Consider the following 19,910-nt stretch of genomic DNA (forward strand, 5'->3'; position numbering starts at 1 on the left):
AATTTGGGTTTAATTGAGTTTGACTTTCCTCAGGTTAAGTGTAGTTGGATCTACCTTGAGTTGATTAAGTCGAGTCAATGTCAAGCTCAAGTCATGTTATAACCATATTGAATCAAGTAAATTCAGGTCCATGTCAACTCAATGTATTTGTGTCAATGTTACATTGAGTAAAGTCGGTCTACCATACTCTTGGTCTAGTTGACTCCAAACCAGGTCAAGTCGAGCTGGATAATAATAAAAACATTTGAGATCAAGTCAGGTTAGATTCACTTTGAATTTAGTTAAATCAATAATGTATCAAACCATAATAATTTTAACTAAGTCAAAGACAATCCACATCAAACCCATGTCAAACAATATAAAGTCAGGTTAAATTCAAATTATATTAAATAAACCTAATTAGACAAGTTAATCATACTCTTACTTTTCAATTAAATTAAATTGTAACTAGTAAAAAATATTTTAAAAAATCAATTTATAATTAATGTAAATTATTTAGAAACGAGTGTTAATTAATCTAAAAACACTAAAAAATATCGAAAGGGGTCCAGTTCACTTTGTTCTTTACCTTGACCTACCTAAAGTTGTTTGGAGGAGTGTTATTTTTTTTTAACACATTCATTTTGTCAGCAAATACAAAAGAAAAATTAAAGATGAATTAAGATTAATCCACGATCTATTAATCAAACTAAGAACTCTAATACTATCGTAATATGACCCTAAGTAAGTTATTTCAGCTACTCTCACTCCCGACTAAATGATATATAATTTTTCCAAAAAAAAAACACTATTTAAAAAAAATAAACAATACAAAAAATTATTGAAATCATTTTTGTAACACGACACTGTTCTAATTTAGAAAACTTGTACATGACAAATCAACCCCAATCATGAATACATAAAACGTCCGTTATCTATAAATAATATTAAAAAAACAGTTATAAAGTTTTATTTGCAAATATGAAACGAGTTTAACTGAAAATAATGGATGAGAAAGTTAAGTTGTCTATTATTTAGTACCTAAGGCGTTCCTTGAACAGGGTTTCAAAGCTGATATAATCTTAGTTTTCTAATTAACAATAATAACAAAAAAAAAAAAATGTTTATCCTTTTCTTCTACTGATCAATTCTAAGACATTAGTTGCTTCCAAGTATCCACCGAGGTAATTGTCTTCTGCATTTCCATAAATTAATTTCACACATTTCAATTTGAATAATAAAAAGAATATTTTAAAATTTTGAATTACCCATTTCAAAAACATGGGGAAAAAAACTCTTGATCTGTTTGAAATACAATGTAATTAAATTACAAAATCAGAGTTTCAAAACCACTTAAAATATATTCTATAATATTCCACTGGGAAATTTAAAAATTAAACCGTTTAGAGGGATCAATCATTTGAAATATATTTTAGATTATTTTAAAAATATTATTTAATGTGTTTTTAAATTTTATTATAAGTTATTACTGAATCATCAAACCAAAATAATTAAAAATAAAATCTAGATTATTTATTTAAATGTATTTTGAAGCTCTAATAGTATTTTTTTTTTCCTTTTAGTGGGGAGTACGAGAAAAAGAAACCACTCAAATACAGGAAGAAAGTTTGATTTATGAATAATATATCTAATACTTGTTTACTAAATTTAGTATGGGAAGAAAATCAGTTGATTTAAAAAAGATTTTTTTTTTGAGAAATTAAAAAAAAAAGTTTGTTAAAAGTTGAAGTCCGAAAGTAATAATGAAGGCGCAGAATGTATGGTCCAAAAGCTAGGGGGCTTGTGAGCCCAAGATAAAATACTCCTTTCTTTTTCATGAAAAAGAACCTCTCAATGTTCACTCCCACTCTTGGACCTAACCCAACTTCTTCCAATCATCCATCACCTTTTCGTTCTTCTCTCTCTCTCTGAGGGCCCATTTGTCATTCTCCACAAATTTTTGTTCATCAAATAAGATATTTGGATATCATGTTTTGTCAATTTAACACTTATTATCATTATGGAATGACGCCATTCTTGATTTTAGATTTAGGGCAAATTTTAGGTTAATTATTGCACTGCTTCAACTGCACCACTCATTCTTCCTATCCCTTTTCTAAAATTATAATTATGTGATAGACAACCTCTTCTTCATGTTTTCTTATTCTTAAACACACTTCAAATTATGTCAGAATCAACTTCAAAGCAATTAACAAAACAACTATATCAATTATTATTACTTTCTACATATTATTTATTGCGATCTTATATAATGTAAACATGATATTTTTTTATCTCTAATGCACCTAATCATTTCCTGAGATATTAGATATCGTTCGTTGATGTTAACTGTATTATTTTTAATATGATTTTTTTTATTAGTCGGTAAACGACAAATATGTAGAAAATTATGATGATCAAATCACTATTAAAATTCAGAATCGAAAAAAGGAATCAGCTATGTGTGACGTAGAGTGAGTGTGAGAGGGAGACAGTGAGAGTTTTCGTAATGTTTATACTTGCTAATAATTTTCTTTTTATATATTTTAGTGCCTGTTTAGTTTCGCATTCCCAGGCATAGATGCGAGTCAATTTTGGGTATCTTTTTCCTTTACTTCCCACAATTTCGTTATAAAACATACATAAATGACGCAAAGCCAAACAAAAACAGTTGATTAATAATTTCTTTCGTTTTATTCGACGTGTGGTTTAAATGTTTTTTGTGTGTTTTTTTTAATGAATTTTTATTTATTTATTTCAATTATTATTATAATTTTTAAATAAATATCATACTACTGTAAACTATTTCACTATTCGTCATAAATCAAATAGACAAGAAAAACATTACTGAACGATAATCGATGCATGGCAGATTACAAACAATTAGGTAAACGGAGAATTTAGTATTTTTAATTATCCGTAAAAGAAAGTATAAAAACATTTTAGGAAAAGTTTTGTACTCATTAACTTATTTATTTTTGTTTAATTATATTTAGGAAAACCTGAACTAATAGATAAAATAAAATGGAGAAAATTACTTTTGTTAAAAAAGAGGTAAGTACAAAATACCCTAAACGTTAACTCTGGTGATTTTGACCTCGGTGACCATGGAATCTTGATACAAAATTTTCATTACGATGTTAGAAAATAATATTAATAAGATCGTATATTATTTATATATAATATGTAGATAAATATATAAAGTAGTTGTTATTTTCTTTCCCTGAACATATAGGGTCCCCATTTCAAAAAGACAAGTTGAAGAACTTATGTGATTCTCAGCATTTGCACAAGAACCAACCAATCAAAGTGACCTTCAAACACTTTTGAAAGAAAACGGTGTTCTTTGTCTCATTATCGGCAAGCCCTAATAATACCATTAATTACCATTATTTTCAGTTTTCACAAAACCAATCATGTTCCTTCTTATATACATATCTATATCACATCATCAGGTAAACCTAAAATTACTTTATCTTTCACAGTTAACAAAACGTAAATTAATCAAACAGAAACCGGAAGAGATAAAGTGGCCATGGCCGGAGAAGATCTTAATTAATCAAATTCACAAATTCCAATTACATGCTAATTAATTATCACGGCTCAGGCTCACTGGCCACTGAGTTGGACTCTCATCGCCCGAGTCCACTCAGCCGAATCATCGCCCAGAAAAACCAAAACAATTGTCTTTAACTACCCATCCCTCACAACCTCGTTAACTACAATAATAAATATGACACACACAAAACTTATATTCAGTTTCGTAAATAGTTTTAGCATTATTATTTTTTAACTAAAATGAGAGTATTATTTTGATAAATCATCAAAATAATACTACAGTTTTAGTTAAAAAACAGAACTAAACTTACTTAAAAAACTGTGTTTTGTGTTTTATGAGCAGGGGAAACATAAACACTACACTCTAGACAGTGGTGTTTATGTGGCTTATAGCTTTTACGATAAGTTTTATATATTCTAATAATTTTATGGTGCAAACCCGAACCGGCTCGTCACCCATCGAACCCGGTCTGGCTCCAGACCGCGTCACGAACCCGGCTCAAGTCTCGGCCCTTCAACGTGCGGCCAACGCCTTCAAACACTGAATTCGCCACCATCTTTTGGCTACGCGCCAAGTACTCATGCGGTGGCTCCATCTCGGACTCGTCATCTTCCTCCTCGTCGTTCATCGACTCGACCGAGTCCACTCGGAGAATCTTGCTCCAGTCGGGCACGTTCACCGGCGCCGATGTCGCCACGTGGCGTCCGCGAGGAGTCGCTGCCATCTCTTCACGCGCGCGGAACTGATGCACGATCCTCTGCGACGAGCCACTCGCCGGGGCTTCAAACGCTAACGACAGACCTCCCACGCGCCGGTGGTCCTCCGTTTCGCGTGGAATCCGCCGCCTGTAGTTCCCGTTGTTGCTTCCGGAAGAGGCGTGCGGCTCCCACTCGAGCTCGACGGAGTCATCTCCGGTGCTCCAGATATCCTCCTCACGAAGCTCCGACGGGTCCAAGGCAGCGGAGCCGCGGCTGCTCGAGTAGTCGTAGGTTCCCAGGAAACGCTCGCTCCGGCTGGTCGTTAGTTTGCGACCTTTGGCCATATGCGGCGGCGGAATCGATTGCGCCGCCGCAGGAGATTTGATCGGAAGTGGCTGACAAAAATATTTACGCACTTTTTTTACCTCTGGTCTTGCGAATCCATTTCTCTGATGCTTGAGCTGGGGGGCACACAGGTGCTACTTCCTCTGTATATATAATGTTTGTTCGCAATTTCATTTGAATTTGTATTTGGGGTTCATTTTCTCTGAATTTACCCTGGTGTAAGTAATGTTACGGTGACATGGAATTTAACTAATGGCGACGACAGAGTTAACGTTGAAAAAACATATTATTACAACATTACGCGTGTTGCCGTTGGTGGCACGCGACTGTGGCGGGGCGTGGGATAACTCGCCAATTTTGTGAGAGTGAAAAAGAATGGCACCACCGTGTCTGTCTTGGGTAAAAGTTTCTATTTTTGGGATGATATTAGACCATCACTCTGGAACATATGAAAAGGTATTTTTCCATTTTTGGTCAATAGTAGAGAGTTAGAGAGGCTTCGCTCATTTTTCATTGCGGTCAAAACAGAGGAAAAAGAAAGATGCAGAATATTCAGGTTTTTTTTAGTGGTCTCACACTCTCACTGATAACACTTCTATTTATGTTAATAAATCTATTATTAATTATTGTTTATTTTTACTTTGTATTTTTCTTTTTTAATCTTTTGTTCTGAAAGGCATGACATCATTTCTTTATCTATGTTTTATACAAGAAAGAGACGTGAAAGGAAAATAAACATTTTGTCGTAACAATTTCTATCTCGCTTGGAATATGATTGAACACCAGCGAGAGAAAACAAAATACTTATTTTACCTTTTTTTCTCCAAATATTAAATAAATAATGGAAGAAACCAAAAATTCTCGTATATTATCAGTGATGTAAATGCCATTCAATACCGTTATAATTTTCCTTTTTTTAATCTATCAAACAATCGAAAAAAATATTTTACCATTCTAATATTATCTTCTTATTCAACCAAATGACCAATGAAGGAATGCTTGAGTCTCTGACTCAAGAATCAAATAACCTAAAAACTTGGAGAGCGGAATATGGGTGAATGGTCCTTTATAATAGTACAGGAGATTCTATCAAGTAGAAAAATGACAAAAATTAACTCAGTTGGTTCGAAAACACAACGTGTCATTGAACCATTTAGAATGAAAAAGTCCAACTCGTAGTAGATTTTTATGTTCTCAAAAAAAGGAAATTAGACCTAACTATATATTAATGGTATGAAAATTTGTTCTAGAAAGACAGACAGAGAACCTAATAAAATATAATTTTCTTAATGTAAACATTTTCAATAGTATTCAATCCTTTTTATCAATGTTAAGGACCATGGCACATACCTTTTTACTTGGAGCAATTTCGTCACGACCTTGCAACCAGCATTATGCAGCTTTTTGGTGCAGTGAAATCTATTGAGACTTTGTTTAACAATACGTGTAAACTTTCAAACTAACAAGTTTTCAGGTAATTGGTCAATTTATATGCACAGATTAGATAACATTTTTTAAATTAATGTTGATATATTTAAAAAAAAAACACGCATAAGAGTCAAATAACAATGATTTGTGTTTTATGGTCCTATAAAACAAAAGTGATTAAGGTGAGCAAACTTATAAAACAAATTTAACAAAATACATATGACCTGTATTGGCATTTATAATTGTGTTTACTTGTATATATAAATTTTAATGTATTTGTATATTATAAGATAATCTCCAATGATTATTACATTAATTGGGTATTAATTTATTTTTTGGAAGTCTTGTACCGTGTTATATTAATATATTATTGTTAATATTATTTTCAAAACTTTTACAACACTTACACTTTAATGTTTATTGACATGATATAATATTTTTAAGATAAAAAATGGTTTTTAAAATTTTTGTAATCATGATTTTAAATTTTAGTGTCACGTGGATATATTTTAATAGTTTTATATAAAATTATGTCTTAAACATGTGAGATTGAGTATGACTTATATTTAAAATATTCTTACTTTTTTACCTTTCTTTTTAGAATAAGACATAATTAAAATTGTTTATTGCGTTTAGCTCGTATCGAACATTTAAATTTCAATATAAGGATTATAAAGTTGTTGAGATCGATTATATGAAAACAAAATTTATAATACACATTCAATTGATCGAGAACTTCGTCAAGTCTGAGCATCATGACTAGCAAATTATTGAGATTTTAAAATTAAGACTGAAATATGCATATTATAACTAAAATAATATTGTGATTGGACTTTAATAAACCTATCAAAAGGTAAAACTTCGCTAATGACACTATAAATAGAAGACATGGTAAGATATTGAGATTTTTACCATTTGCATTTATTACACTCTGACTCACCTAATGCTAACTTGAGCATACAATGTCTTGTCTCGAGGAGCTCAACATGACAAATTCATAAAACTCTAAGAAGATTATTGTTGCCTAAGGATAAAGGTGATAAATAATTATAGTATTTTATAGTTAAATAATTTTTACATTAAGAATATCATTTACTTGTAATAGTTAGATTGAGATTCTTAGCAAAGTGTTATATATATATATATATATATATATATATATATATATTGTCAAAGATGTTATGTTAATATTTTTTTACTAGTTGTAGTTGGTGTTCTTGGTCATTTATCTGTAACTTTTAAATTTTTGTGTGTATGTATAACTTGTAAAATCATAAAATAACAATTATATTTACCAAAGTTATCAGTGATAAATTTCTAAAAATTAATAATTAAAGTGTTTGACATTATTGACACAAAATTCACATGAGTGGTTAGAAGGTAAAGTGATATTAAGAGGTAAAAGTAAAGTCAATAATCTCCTACAAAATCACTCCACGCTTAAATTTAAAAAAAATGTAAGAAATATTTAAAACCGAAGTAAAACATGCTCATTAAGGTTCCTAAAATCTCATATAGCAATAAATGGATGAAAGAGTAATAATATTGATTTTACCGGTGTCAGCTAACAAGATCTCAGTGGTGGCTTTGGGAATTCTTGTTAAATTAAATATGATTATATGTTGCTGATAAGAGAAATTCATCTAAAAAACCTTCTGACACTTAAAAGTTAATGTTCTATACGAAATATATCGATGGGAATTAATGATTATTTATAGTCAATTATCATGTATTAATAGGTTAGATTATCGCTTTACAAATATACTGTATTAAGTATTGATTATTGGGTTTGATTCCCGAACTCTATAAATAATGCAACTGATGTCAGGTACAATCATCTTTTACTATCCCAATAAAATATCGACCTCTTTATGAAACACATTTGACTCGAGCGTTGCAACGTCTTCTGCAGGTCAACAACCCATTGGAGTGGATCGTGTTCTCGGAGAGGATTGAAGATCAAAAGAGAGCAGATCAGGGAAGGACGACCGACCCTCAGACCAATTCAACCGAAACATTTTGGCGCCCACCGTGGTCTCGACGTTGCTACTTCGGATCAATACCAGGTTTTGCAACAAGAGTACAAAATTCCATAATAATTTCTAAAGACGTGTCTTTTGTTTTGAGAACTTTCAGTAACTTTCAGCCCTACATCCAACCTTGTGAGGTTCCAATACTTTTTATTATAATTTATAAATTATAATTTTTATTTTGTTTAACTCATATTTTTGTGAGTAAAAATATTCTCCCCAAAGAAGGTTCAGAAATGCGTTCAACTTGGTCACGTCATGTTCTACCAACTCTTAATTTTAAGTTATAAAATATTATGCACAGGATAGTTCAGAGCTGCGTTCAACCTTGTCAGATTCTACCAAATCTTAATTTTAAATTATAAAATATTATGCACACATGATTTAGAGTTGCGTTTAACTTGGTGAGGTTCTACCAACTCTTAATTTTAAATTATAAATTATAAAATATTATGCACAGGATGGTTCAGAAATGCGTTCAACTTTGTCAGGTTCTACCCACTCTTAATTTTAAATTATAAAATATTATGCACAGGATGGTTCAGAGCTGTGTTCAACCTTGTCAGGTTCTACCAACTCTTAGTTTTAAATTATAAAATATTATGCACAGGATGGTTCAGAGTTGCGTTCAACCTGGTCAGGTTCTACCAACTCTTAATTTTAAATTATAAATTATAAAATATTATGCACAGAATGGTTCAGAAATGCATTTAACCTTGTCAGGTTCTAATTTTAAATTATAAATTATAAAATATCCATAAATGCGTTCAATCTTGTCAAGTTCTACCGACTCTTAGTTTTAAATTATAAATTATAAAATATTATGTGAAGGAAGATTCAGACCTAACTTGGTCAGGTCAAGTTCTACCAACTCTTAATTATAAATTATAAAATATTATGCACAGGATGGTTCAGAAATGCGTTCAACCTTATCAGGTTCTATCGACTCTTAGTTTTAAATTATAAATATATTATCTACAGGAAGGTTCAGACCTCAACTTGGTAAGCTTCTACCAACTCTTAATTTTAAATTATAAAATATCATGTGCAGAAAAGTTCGTCGCTTGGTACAAAGAACAATGAAGACTTAAAGCATCGAAGATAGACTCCCTAAATACAACGTGAGCGACCTCTTTTAAAGCTCATAATAATCCATACGCACCTCTTTCGAATAAAAGAGCTTGCTTGGGCTTGGGGGGCTTATGTTCTATATGAAATATACCGATCGGAGTTAATGGTCATTCATAAGTAATTATCAGGTATTAATACGTTAGATTGCCTTAGCTTTACAAATATACGGTATTAATTATTGATTATTGGGTTTGATTCCCTAAAAATAGACTGATAACTAATGACCGCCATAAATACAACAGGTACAATCATCTTTTACTATCCCAATAAAATATAAACCTCTTTATGAAACATATCTGACTAGAGCGTCAGAGCGTCTTCTGCAGGTCAACAACCCATTGGAGTGGATCGCGTTCTCGGAGAGGATTGAAGATCAAAAGAGACCAGAGCAAGGAAGGACGACCGACCCTCGGACCAATTCAACCGAAATAGTTAATAAAATAATTTATGATCTTTATAAATATAGTGAATATGAGTGACTATGAAGTGAATATTCGTGAGTGAATACTAGTTGTATGTAGAGATGACAACAGGTCAGGTCGGGTATAGATAGGACTTACCCGCAACTCAAAAATTTAACCCGCTACCCATACAGGTACCCGTTTAAAAAAAAATTCGCAGATACCCACAAATATAAAAAATTATATTTTTTTATATGTTTTAAAAATAAAATTACAAAAAGTATAAAATATAATATAAATCAAAATAAATTAAAATTAAAGTTAAAATATAATTAAATTTAATCCAATAAAATATATATTAAATTTATTTTAAATTAAATATAAATTAATTTTTTATTTTTATATTTTTGCGAGTAACGAATGCTCGCTGGTCGGATAATGTAATATCAACAAGTAACCGAGCGCGAACTTTTTTATAATAGTAATTAAATTTATAATATCAAAATGAATTGTGGGTCTATATTCCCAATTAAATAATACTCATATAATAAAAATTTAGTTATTAATAACTTTATCACAATTTAACACAAATAATAAACATAATACTAAATTGTCGATATTAATTATAATATATAAATATTATCACAATAAATATAGATTTGGATTGATCAAGAAATCAATATACTTCTTTATTATATTCTTTTTAATATATTTATTGAACCTCACGAAAACAAAAATAGTTTCCAAGAAACATTACCATATTAATAAATAAATGATGAAGTATATGAGGTTAATTGAGATATGATCCAAAATCATATTCACATTATTATTATCCTTTAAATTTTAAATTTATTTAGCTCAATATAAATAATATGTAAATTAATTATTATTGATGTTTTTATTTTGGTTACATAGTACATATAAAAATTGAATTAACCAAACTACTGCAGTAACTTCTTTAGTTAATTATCAAAAAGAATGTTTATCTCGTTATTTACCTTTTTTTTTTATCATTACTTGTGTGTAATATTAGAATTTGAACATTTGTTTTGGATGTTATTGTAAAAGGGTCGAAATATTCCAAGTGTTTCCATTAATATATTTTTTTATTGTCGATTAAAAAAATTACCTTAATTTTCAAGTGCAAGGGTTACAATTTCTAAAAGATAGAAACAATTTTTTTTGGATTTAATATTTTGTAATTTTTCTTCTTCTTCTATCATTCTTACAATACAATATGAGTTTACCAAATACTATCACATGGGTTTGAAATTGCGAATTTTTTAAATAATAACAAGGAAAATAGAAGAGACTAAAGTTTCAAATAAAAATTAAAGGGAAATTTATATTTAATTTAAGTCACATTATCCATTATCAATAAGAATTGAGAAGGAGGGAAGAGTATAAATCACCTGGAGAGAATAAACATTCATCGGACAAAAATCAGAAGTATCACGTATTAAATATGTTTCGCCTTAAATCGGATATATAACACGTTTTTTTGTTGAAATATGTGCCTGATAACGGATGCAATTGATCTAATTATTGACTTTTATATAAATTTAAGTATGAATAAATAAATTATAAATGATTTTCTTATTAAGTATTTAAAAATAATAATCACAAAAAATATGTATTATTAATACGAGTTACGAAAGGAATCAGTTGTCTTCGTAGACATGGTATATTATGTTATCAAAACATTGGGAAATAGTAAATAAACTGTTGAATTCTAAATTATATTTTTAAGGATAAATAATATAGCTTCATTGACAATAAAAATTTCCACACCCTTTTCTAATAAAAAAACTGAATATATAATAAATTTATTGACTTTTATAATAGTTACATTAAAGATATTAAAATGTCTATTACCTGTCACAATATACAAATTTCCTGTAATATCGTCTAATTCGAGGTTTTTTATTTCAAAATTCTTTCACATAAATAAATAATAGAATGTCGTGTGTTTGGTATTACGAATAATCAAGATACGTGCACGTACACGCCGATTCCAAACATCGACGGTGAAGAAGACGAATGTATGTTGTGTTTTATTGACCAAAACTATTTTATTTAGTAAAATAATAAAAATCACTACCACAACTAATTTACGAGTCTATTTTACATTTTTGAAGAAGTTAATCTTTTTGTTATAATACATATTTGAAATTTTGCGATTAAATTATGTACATTCAGTTTTCATTTATATTGTTTAAATAAAAACTACATTTAAGCGTAATATATTAGTTATGTGAGCTAAGCAAATTATAAACATCTAAATGCACGTGTTTCTCTAATAAGAGAGTTCTTAATATCATTTATAATTTATTTATTTATGTACTATGTCTATGAATGTTGACTCTGTCAGTGCCACGTAGGAACACAACGACAGGTTGCAATTTTTTTTTTCCGTTGAAAAAAAAAAACTGCATTGGATGAAGAAATTTTGTAACGATTGCAATGACGCTGGAGTTAACCTTAGCAAATAATTGGTGCTTTGGAAGATTATAGTTAAACTAATCCGACTTTAACCAATCATAATATAATTTCAAAACAAAAATATACATAAACATTCTTTGTCACTTCTATTTTCATTAGGATAATGATATTTTGATAACATTTTAATACTGTCTACGTATTATTCTGTGATTGGTTTAAAATTATTCCACAATCAATAATAATAATCATAAACACCAATATAGACCAATCATAAAATGATACGTAGACAATGTTAAAATGTTGTCAAAAAAATGTTGTCAAAATATCATCATCCTTTTCGTTATTATGATTATTTGATATGCCTCTTTCCTCAATTATTAATAAAATGGGTAAAATCATACTTTTTTCTCTTTTATGTCTATTCAAAGCTTATTCTAGTTTCTTTTATTTCCATTTTTAATTGTTGATGACATCACGATATTGAAATTGTTCGTTCAGTTTAGGCAGATAAGCTACTAACTCAAAATGCTATCAATTAATAAATAGACAATTAAACTGAAGCAGAAATAAAAGGTATGATAGGTTTACTAATGAAAACGATTGACAAAGAAAAGGAAGAGTAAGGGGAACCATACAAATTATAGATAATTGTTTAGATAATTTAACAAAGAATAATTGTTTTTTCTATACATTTACTTTCGTGGAAAACATATACATACATGCGAGGTATCATACTATACAGGAATAACTTTTATTAGTGGTTACACTATTAATCGTTTTATTTTTAAAAATATTTTTTTGCCAATTTAATTACCAAGTTATAATTTTATATTATTAAAAATACTTGCCAAAAGAGGAAGAGTTCTTTTCAATTTTCTTTTGACAAAAATATTCCTATGGCTATCTGTATGTAGAAAGTGATAGTTAATTCTGGTAATGGATAATGAATATTTTAAAGTAATTTATAAATATGTTGGATATGGATATCATATTACTCATACGGTAAATATATGTTATTTCACAGTAAATTAACATTAAAATTTAATTTATATTTTATTAAGTTAAATTTAACTAGAATTAAATTTTAATTTATATTTTATAAGATTAAATTTAATTAAAATTAAATTAAATTTATTTTTAATTATATTATATTATACTTTTATTTTTTATTTTACTTTAAAAATTTATAAAATATAATTTTAAATATTTACTGATATCTATAAATTTGCAAACTTTTAAAAATCTGTTAATAATTTTCAAATTGATATCCGACAAATAACACAACAAGAATAGAATTTATTTTGAGTTGAATAAACCCGAGTTGATCGATTGTTATCTTTACTCCTTTCTAATTTGTACTCTTAAGTCAATTTTATAGCTTCCAAACAGAAATTATTGAATGATTTATTTACATGAATATAGTTTAATTTGTTTTATATGTTTTTTTAAGAGAAAATATAAATATATAATTTCAATTTATAACAAGATAGATGAATGAACTATGTGAGTTTTTAGTATAGTAAATGATTTATAGCTGGAATGTTGAATATTTAATTATATGAAACAGTTGATTTTTATTAAATCTGTTGAATTAAAATAAAACTATTTTCCGTATATTTGTAATTTTTAAATTAAATGATGTAATTTTTCTTACCTTCAACATTGGTCATTAATAGAAAAGGAGCTCACTTTTCTTTTCCATCGTATCAGTTTTTCTTTCACCTTTTGTACCTTATTCTCACTTTCAAGTAGGGAATGATGAGATTTTTCTTTCCCTTTGTAGTTCCTCTTTTTATTATTTACTTAATTGTTGTTCCAAAATGGAATATCGAGGTAGCATATATGATTTTTTATATGATCTTACTTCCAGTTCGTAAGAAAATTGAGAGAAGAGCTGGTTTTCTCTCTTTATTTTTCTAATAAAAATAAGAAAAAAAGTAGTGAAAAACTAGAAAATGAAAAATACATGAGAAGGTTAAATATGGTTTAAAATTTTTAATTTCGAGATAAATTGAAATGACTTGCTTCAAACTTTTTACATTTTAATATTCAAATTTTAAAGCAAATTAATATTTTTTTATTAAACCAGTATCATTAAATTTTTAAATTTGATAACGATATTTTAAACTCACATTTAAATTTACATGTATCAAATTATATAAGCAATATATTACTTTTTAAAAATAAAATATATCAAATAATATAATCAATTTAAACCTCATTTTAAAATGTGCGTTTGATATGAATGTAAAGATAATTTAACATTGTTACTTATAATGTTTCTATATATATTCTTTTTAAATTCAATAACTAAGTTGTATCGAAGTTTCTAAGAAAAGTAAATTTTAATTTTATATTAAAATTAGATATTAAAGATACATTCAACCCTAGTTTTAATATAGTTTTTTATTTTCTGAAAAGAAGAACACTTGAAGAGGTTAAAGTAATTATTAATTAATAGCGTGAATATCATATATTTTTTCTACCACGGTTTTTTTTTCTTGTCCACACGATACTGTGACCAGTATTGATAATAATGTTGAACACGAAAACCTATTTTCTGCGGTAGGACAAAAATCATTGTAAGACAAAGTATGCAGGATCATGGTGGTTCTGTTACGAATGTGCGGTTTCGGGTGTTCCTTGGTCGTGCTTACACAAGGCTGCTCTCCTGCACATACAAAACTTTAATTTTTAATTTTAATTTTAATTTATGAAATACAAGGGTGATGTAATATTCAAATAAATTTAGGTTCTGTTTACTTTTAAGAAATATTTTATACGTTTTAATTACTATAAAAACCGTAAATAATTTTTTATTTCTTATTTATTTTTGAAAATGATAAAAATGTTACTTTCATATTTTCTCAAACCAATTATATGTTGTTACCTCTCCTGCCTATTATTTGATTAGTGAGTTCTGACAAATTTCTATGGGCCTCCAATTGTGGAATAGGCCGTAAGTGGGCCACTCACGCAGAGTTTTCACCGTGACAGGAGGCCCCATGGGTAGCGGTTGCATATGGCAGGAGTGGGCCCGGGGCCCAGTTCTGCTTGAGTTGGGACCCACGGAAGCAGGAACCAAGCATCCTATGCTGTATTTTTAATCCCATCCTCCACACTTGTCATTCATTTCATGATGTCATTGATCTCATCATCATACAATCGAATTTTTTTTGTTGCATACCGTATATATCCTTTCCACGCACAAAAAATAATTATATTCGAATCAGAAAACATAACGAGAAATAAAGTTATTTTTTTAAGTATTTAAATAAAAGTATATATATAATATTTATAATTATTGTGGGATTCAAAGTCTAAATTCTACGCTAAATAGAATTGAAAAAATTAAATAAAATATAAAATAATAAAATTTACTAAGTGATTGTTTTAAAATTTAAAATTAAAAATACTATCAATTTTTTTATGTTGATTGAAGGTTTGTCTCGTAGAAAGACACGCGGTTTAGAACACACATTTTTTACTATTTTAATGGAAATTTTTGTAGAATAATATCTACTTTGTGTCAAGTTTTCATATATTTAATTTTGATATCACTAGAAAATCTTTTATGAAACAAAATATGTCGTGTATATATAAATTTATGATTATCTCTTATTTTTTTTTGTATAAAATTTTGTTTTTATAATAACGGGTGAATACGGTAATTTATGAGACAGTAAATTTGATTTGGCGGCTCATAATGGTTGGTTCAGTTTATTAAAATAATCCCATATCTCAGGAAACCTCATTTGTTTGTTCGCAAAATCACATGAAGAAAATTGCAAGTGGAATGACACAAGGTAGAACAGTCCCAAAGGCTTGACCCACATCTATGTCATCTTCATAAACAAAGACAGCCAAGAAAGTGCCACGAATCGATGTTTGTTTATTTGTGTCAGCCATTATGATGCATTCTTGCAGAGGATTCCCTTGCATGCTCCTAAACCACACTGTTATTCTCTTTCTAATGAATATTATTTCACTTTGTTATTACTACATATATAAAGTACGGTTTAAAGATATGGACTCATATTGATCTGCGCGATCAGAATCAGAATCAGAATCTCGCCTGTTGTATTAGGCGCCATCCTTACTTACGTAATAAACAAGGAGAATTAAAAATATGCAACAGAGACTATAGTTTTCCATGTGAAACCATGCTTTTCAGATGAGTTGGTATACTTGTTTGTGACAGTCTGACAAAGTCAAATTTCATGTACCTTGACTTATTTTTAGTACCAAACTAGCTTTATATTGCACTATTTTAGGGATCAATTGGATACCCTGCATCACCATAATGAAAATTATTGTACTAAGGTGGAATCTCTGTGGTTTTTTTCATCGGTGAAAGAGAAAAAGAGCCCCCCTCTGTGGTTTCATTAACAGTATCATTCTAGCATTGCTGTTGTATATTATATAGAGTTTATCAGAAGAAAAAAGGACAGTGTCATCTTGAAGGTCTTGAAGATTAAGAATACTCGGATTCATACTAGTGCTTAGTCAGAAGTGTGGATGTAGATGGATTAGACTTCTCTGAAATTGAACGGTGGGAAATGAGAGATGGGTAGCTATTGGATGAAAGTGTTTTTGGCTTGGACGATGACTCAAGTGGATTGTGCGAGTGGTGGTGGTAGAGTACTTGCGAAGGTATTTTGATGTTAAATCGGTAAAAAAAACACTCTTGAATAATATAATAGTAATCAAAGTATTCCAATGATGTTTCATTTCAAGTACATGTAAGTGTCTGATTTATACTAAAATCAGTCTAAACAGATCCAAAGCTCTCCAGCACCTATTCGTACAATTTTAGTACTTGTTATTCCTTTTAGTTAACTTCATACAAATCTTGAACTTACTAATAATGCAGAGTGGGCTGAGATTAGGCTCAATTGTTGCATCAAATCATAACTCATTGATTAGAGGATTGATTTTGTTCCTTCAGACGATTCTATATAAGTGTTTATTGACTCAGAAAAAGAGTGAAAAACCTCTGTTTTGGAAACATGGAATCCATATGATGTCCTTCTCATGCATCTAGCAACTTGGAGAATCCACTCTTTCAATTATTCTTGGATTCCAGATTCTGAAAACTTAAATTTGGATCTATGCATCCAATACCCATCTAAGATTCCAGAGGTAACATTATACAAAATAAAAAATAAAAAATAAAAAATCTTTTATCTTCTTCATGGGCCATCTTCCTTCTCATATCATGGCAAGATGAGTCCCTGTCATTGGAGTCCACCACAGCAACTGTATGCTAATTCTGTGAACAAAATTTAGTGGCAACAGTTGCCTATGCAGGTGGTTCTATCATAATTGTATTAGGGCTAGCTAGATAAATGTCTGGAGATCGAAAATCACAATCACCCACTCTTTTGAATTGTTATTTTCAGATGAAATTGGGACAACCACCAGTGTCATGTGCCCATCCTAGCAGAATTGGATCCATACTTCCATGAAAACCTTTCTCTGTATCTCAATTCTAAAACATATACAAATAAGCTTTCACTGCAAAAAGCTATATATCGATCCATTCATGTTCCCATTTCCAAGTTCAAATCTTTTAGAATGATGTGTTATTAGCCATAGTAAAACCAAAACATAACCACCGTTCCACTGTTTATCGGTTTGTTCTTCTGATAACTGCTATAATTTATAACATATACCATTACAATATTATGCAGACAGATTGATTTGTGTTATTGATGAGAATTGAAAAAGATATGAATTCAGCATGGGTCCATTAAGAAATTCCAATTGGTTAGTGTGACACATCAATGATAGCTTATAGCTACACCATTCTTCAGTAGTCTAATTAATTAAAAATAAAGTGAAGAGCTATCGATCAATTATATACACAGCAACAAAATCACTTCAGATCCACTGTTTCAGCTACTCTAGACAGATTCTCTTTTCCATTAATTATTTATTTCTTCACCAATACCATTTTTCCTGTAACAAATTCACCATGTACTATTCCCTCCTATTTACCTGTAGTAGTTCAAGTTTTATATATTTATTTAATATTTAATTAGGTGTCGTTGATCAGTCTTCTAAAAATACTAGTTAAATAATCACATACACAATTTTTTAAATAAAAATAAACAGTTTGTATATTTATTAATATTGAATTGAATGTCAAATAATTGATCGTATAACACTTTAAAAAAACAAACCATCTGGTTAGAAATTTTGAAGGTACATAATATTGTATTCCTTTAAATAATGTATTCCCTACTTTAAATGATATTACCTTTATTTAAATCTTTAACCACTTAATTAAAGTATATAAATCACTATCATTTGTTTGAAAAAAATATTCTAATAGGTATAGTTTTGAAGATATGGCACAGTTCTCATGAAACTCTCTAACTTTTTTCTTTCTTCAAAAGCAATCATCTCTAACTCACCACTTCATTATTGATTAAGATGACGCAGAAACAGCCAAAAACTACAGCCACTTCAAAATCTTGTCTTATACCTATTAAGGTTATAAATGGGCTGAGTAAAATTCTTTATTTACGGATGTAATATAAATAAAAAAATTGTCAGTATAACTTATTTTGTTAAAACTCGATTTGTAAGACAAAAATTATCTTTATTTATATATTATATTAATTTTATTTTTATGAAACATCAAATCTGTAAAAAAATATTTATTTAATTATACATATTTAATAAAACATATAGTTTTCTGGATCCAATCCTTGAATAAAGAAATGAAAAAAAGTGGCAGCTATTAAATTTGCACATGCAAACGTGTGTGAGGCACAGTACGAAGGGACCCAGATATGCATGAGGGACGTTGGCAGTTTCAACTTTCATGGTAGAGTAATACTTATAACCCTTTATAAAATTTATTAACATTTATGGTCTTGGTACAATATCACTTTCAATATATCATGTAATTAGCATCTCGTGTAGCAGTTGCTCATTTAATAATAGTATATAATTATTACAATTTTTACATATTCAAAGATCAAATAAGAAAATTTCATTATTTTAGAAACTAAATTAATATTAATTTATATATTTTCAATGAATAAAAATACTTATTGATTTTATCGGAAATGGAAATTCTTGTTCAGGAGAATATCAAGAATATCATCTGTAAAAGGATATAGTTCAGGATATCATCAGGAAATTCTTGTTCAGGAGAATATAGTTAATAATAACATGATCATATCTTAATATAAATAATAATCGTTATAACATATAAATATTATTTCAATAAATATAAATTTAGGTTGATTAAAATGAAAAAACTTAACCAATTTTATTAAATTGATTTTTTTAATATATTATTACGTAGAATAAATACACTTTCAATTATTTTTTTCACATAATTTATCTCCCATTTTTAAGATTTCGCGAAACTTATTTTTTTCTTTCAGTTCATTTTGACCTAATAATATTGATGATTGACGTGGCAATAGGTATTACGAACTGTAATTAGATGGAAAATGGTGAAACTTAAGAGATATTGAAATTAAACTTTTAGAAATATGACAAAAAGTAAATTGAAGATGATATTTGAATACCCAGTGTGTTTGATACATCGTTAAAAAAATGTTTTATTGGATACTCATAGACAGTTGAAAAAATATATTATAATTAACATCTTTTTTTTTTTGTTGATAAATTTTGCCAAGAACGATTATAAAATAAGAAGTGTATTCAATTGAGATTTTTGCAGTATTTGATTAAAATCTGTAAACACTAAAACAAAATAGGTTATATTTCATTAAAATCACGATCTTTTAGAGCGTAAGAAAATTGTGGTATTCAATTAAAATTTAAAGAATTAAAAAAATATTTTGTACTTAAAATTATGAATTTTTATTCATGTTACTTTATTAATTTTATTTTTATATATTTTAAGTGATTT

The 19,910-nt window shown here is 28.7% G+C and overlaps 1 protein-coding gene across 1 annotated transcript; it reads right to left on the reverse strand.

The window, feature by feature from the left end:
• Positions 1–3,499: 3,499 nt before the first annotated feature.
• Positions 3,500–4,711, reverse strand: LOC124832805 (protein S40-6). Its single transcript, XM_047307110.2, has one exon. It carries the CDS (start codon positions 4,578–4,580, stop codon positions 3,990–3,992), a length of 591 nt encoding a protein of 196 aa, XP_047163066.1. The 5' UTR covers positions 4,581–4,711; the 3' UTR covers positions 3,500–3,989.
• Positions 4,712–19,910: the final 15,199 nt, after the last annotated feature.

Source organism: Vigna umbellata, chromosome 5, assembly GCF_029865625.1.
Source record: "Vigna umbellata cultivar VRB3 chromosome 5, Vumbellata_1.0, whole genome shotgun sequence".
Lineage (NCBI taxonomy): Eukaryota > Viridiplantae > Streptophyta > Magnoliopsida > Fabales > Fabaceae > Vigna > Vigna umbellata.

Coding starts and splice junctions, on each gene's coding strand:
- LOC124832805 (XM_047307110.2), bottom strand. CDS start 4,580: ATGGCCAAAGGTCGCAAACTAACGACCAGCCGGAGCGAGCGTTTCCTG.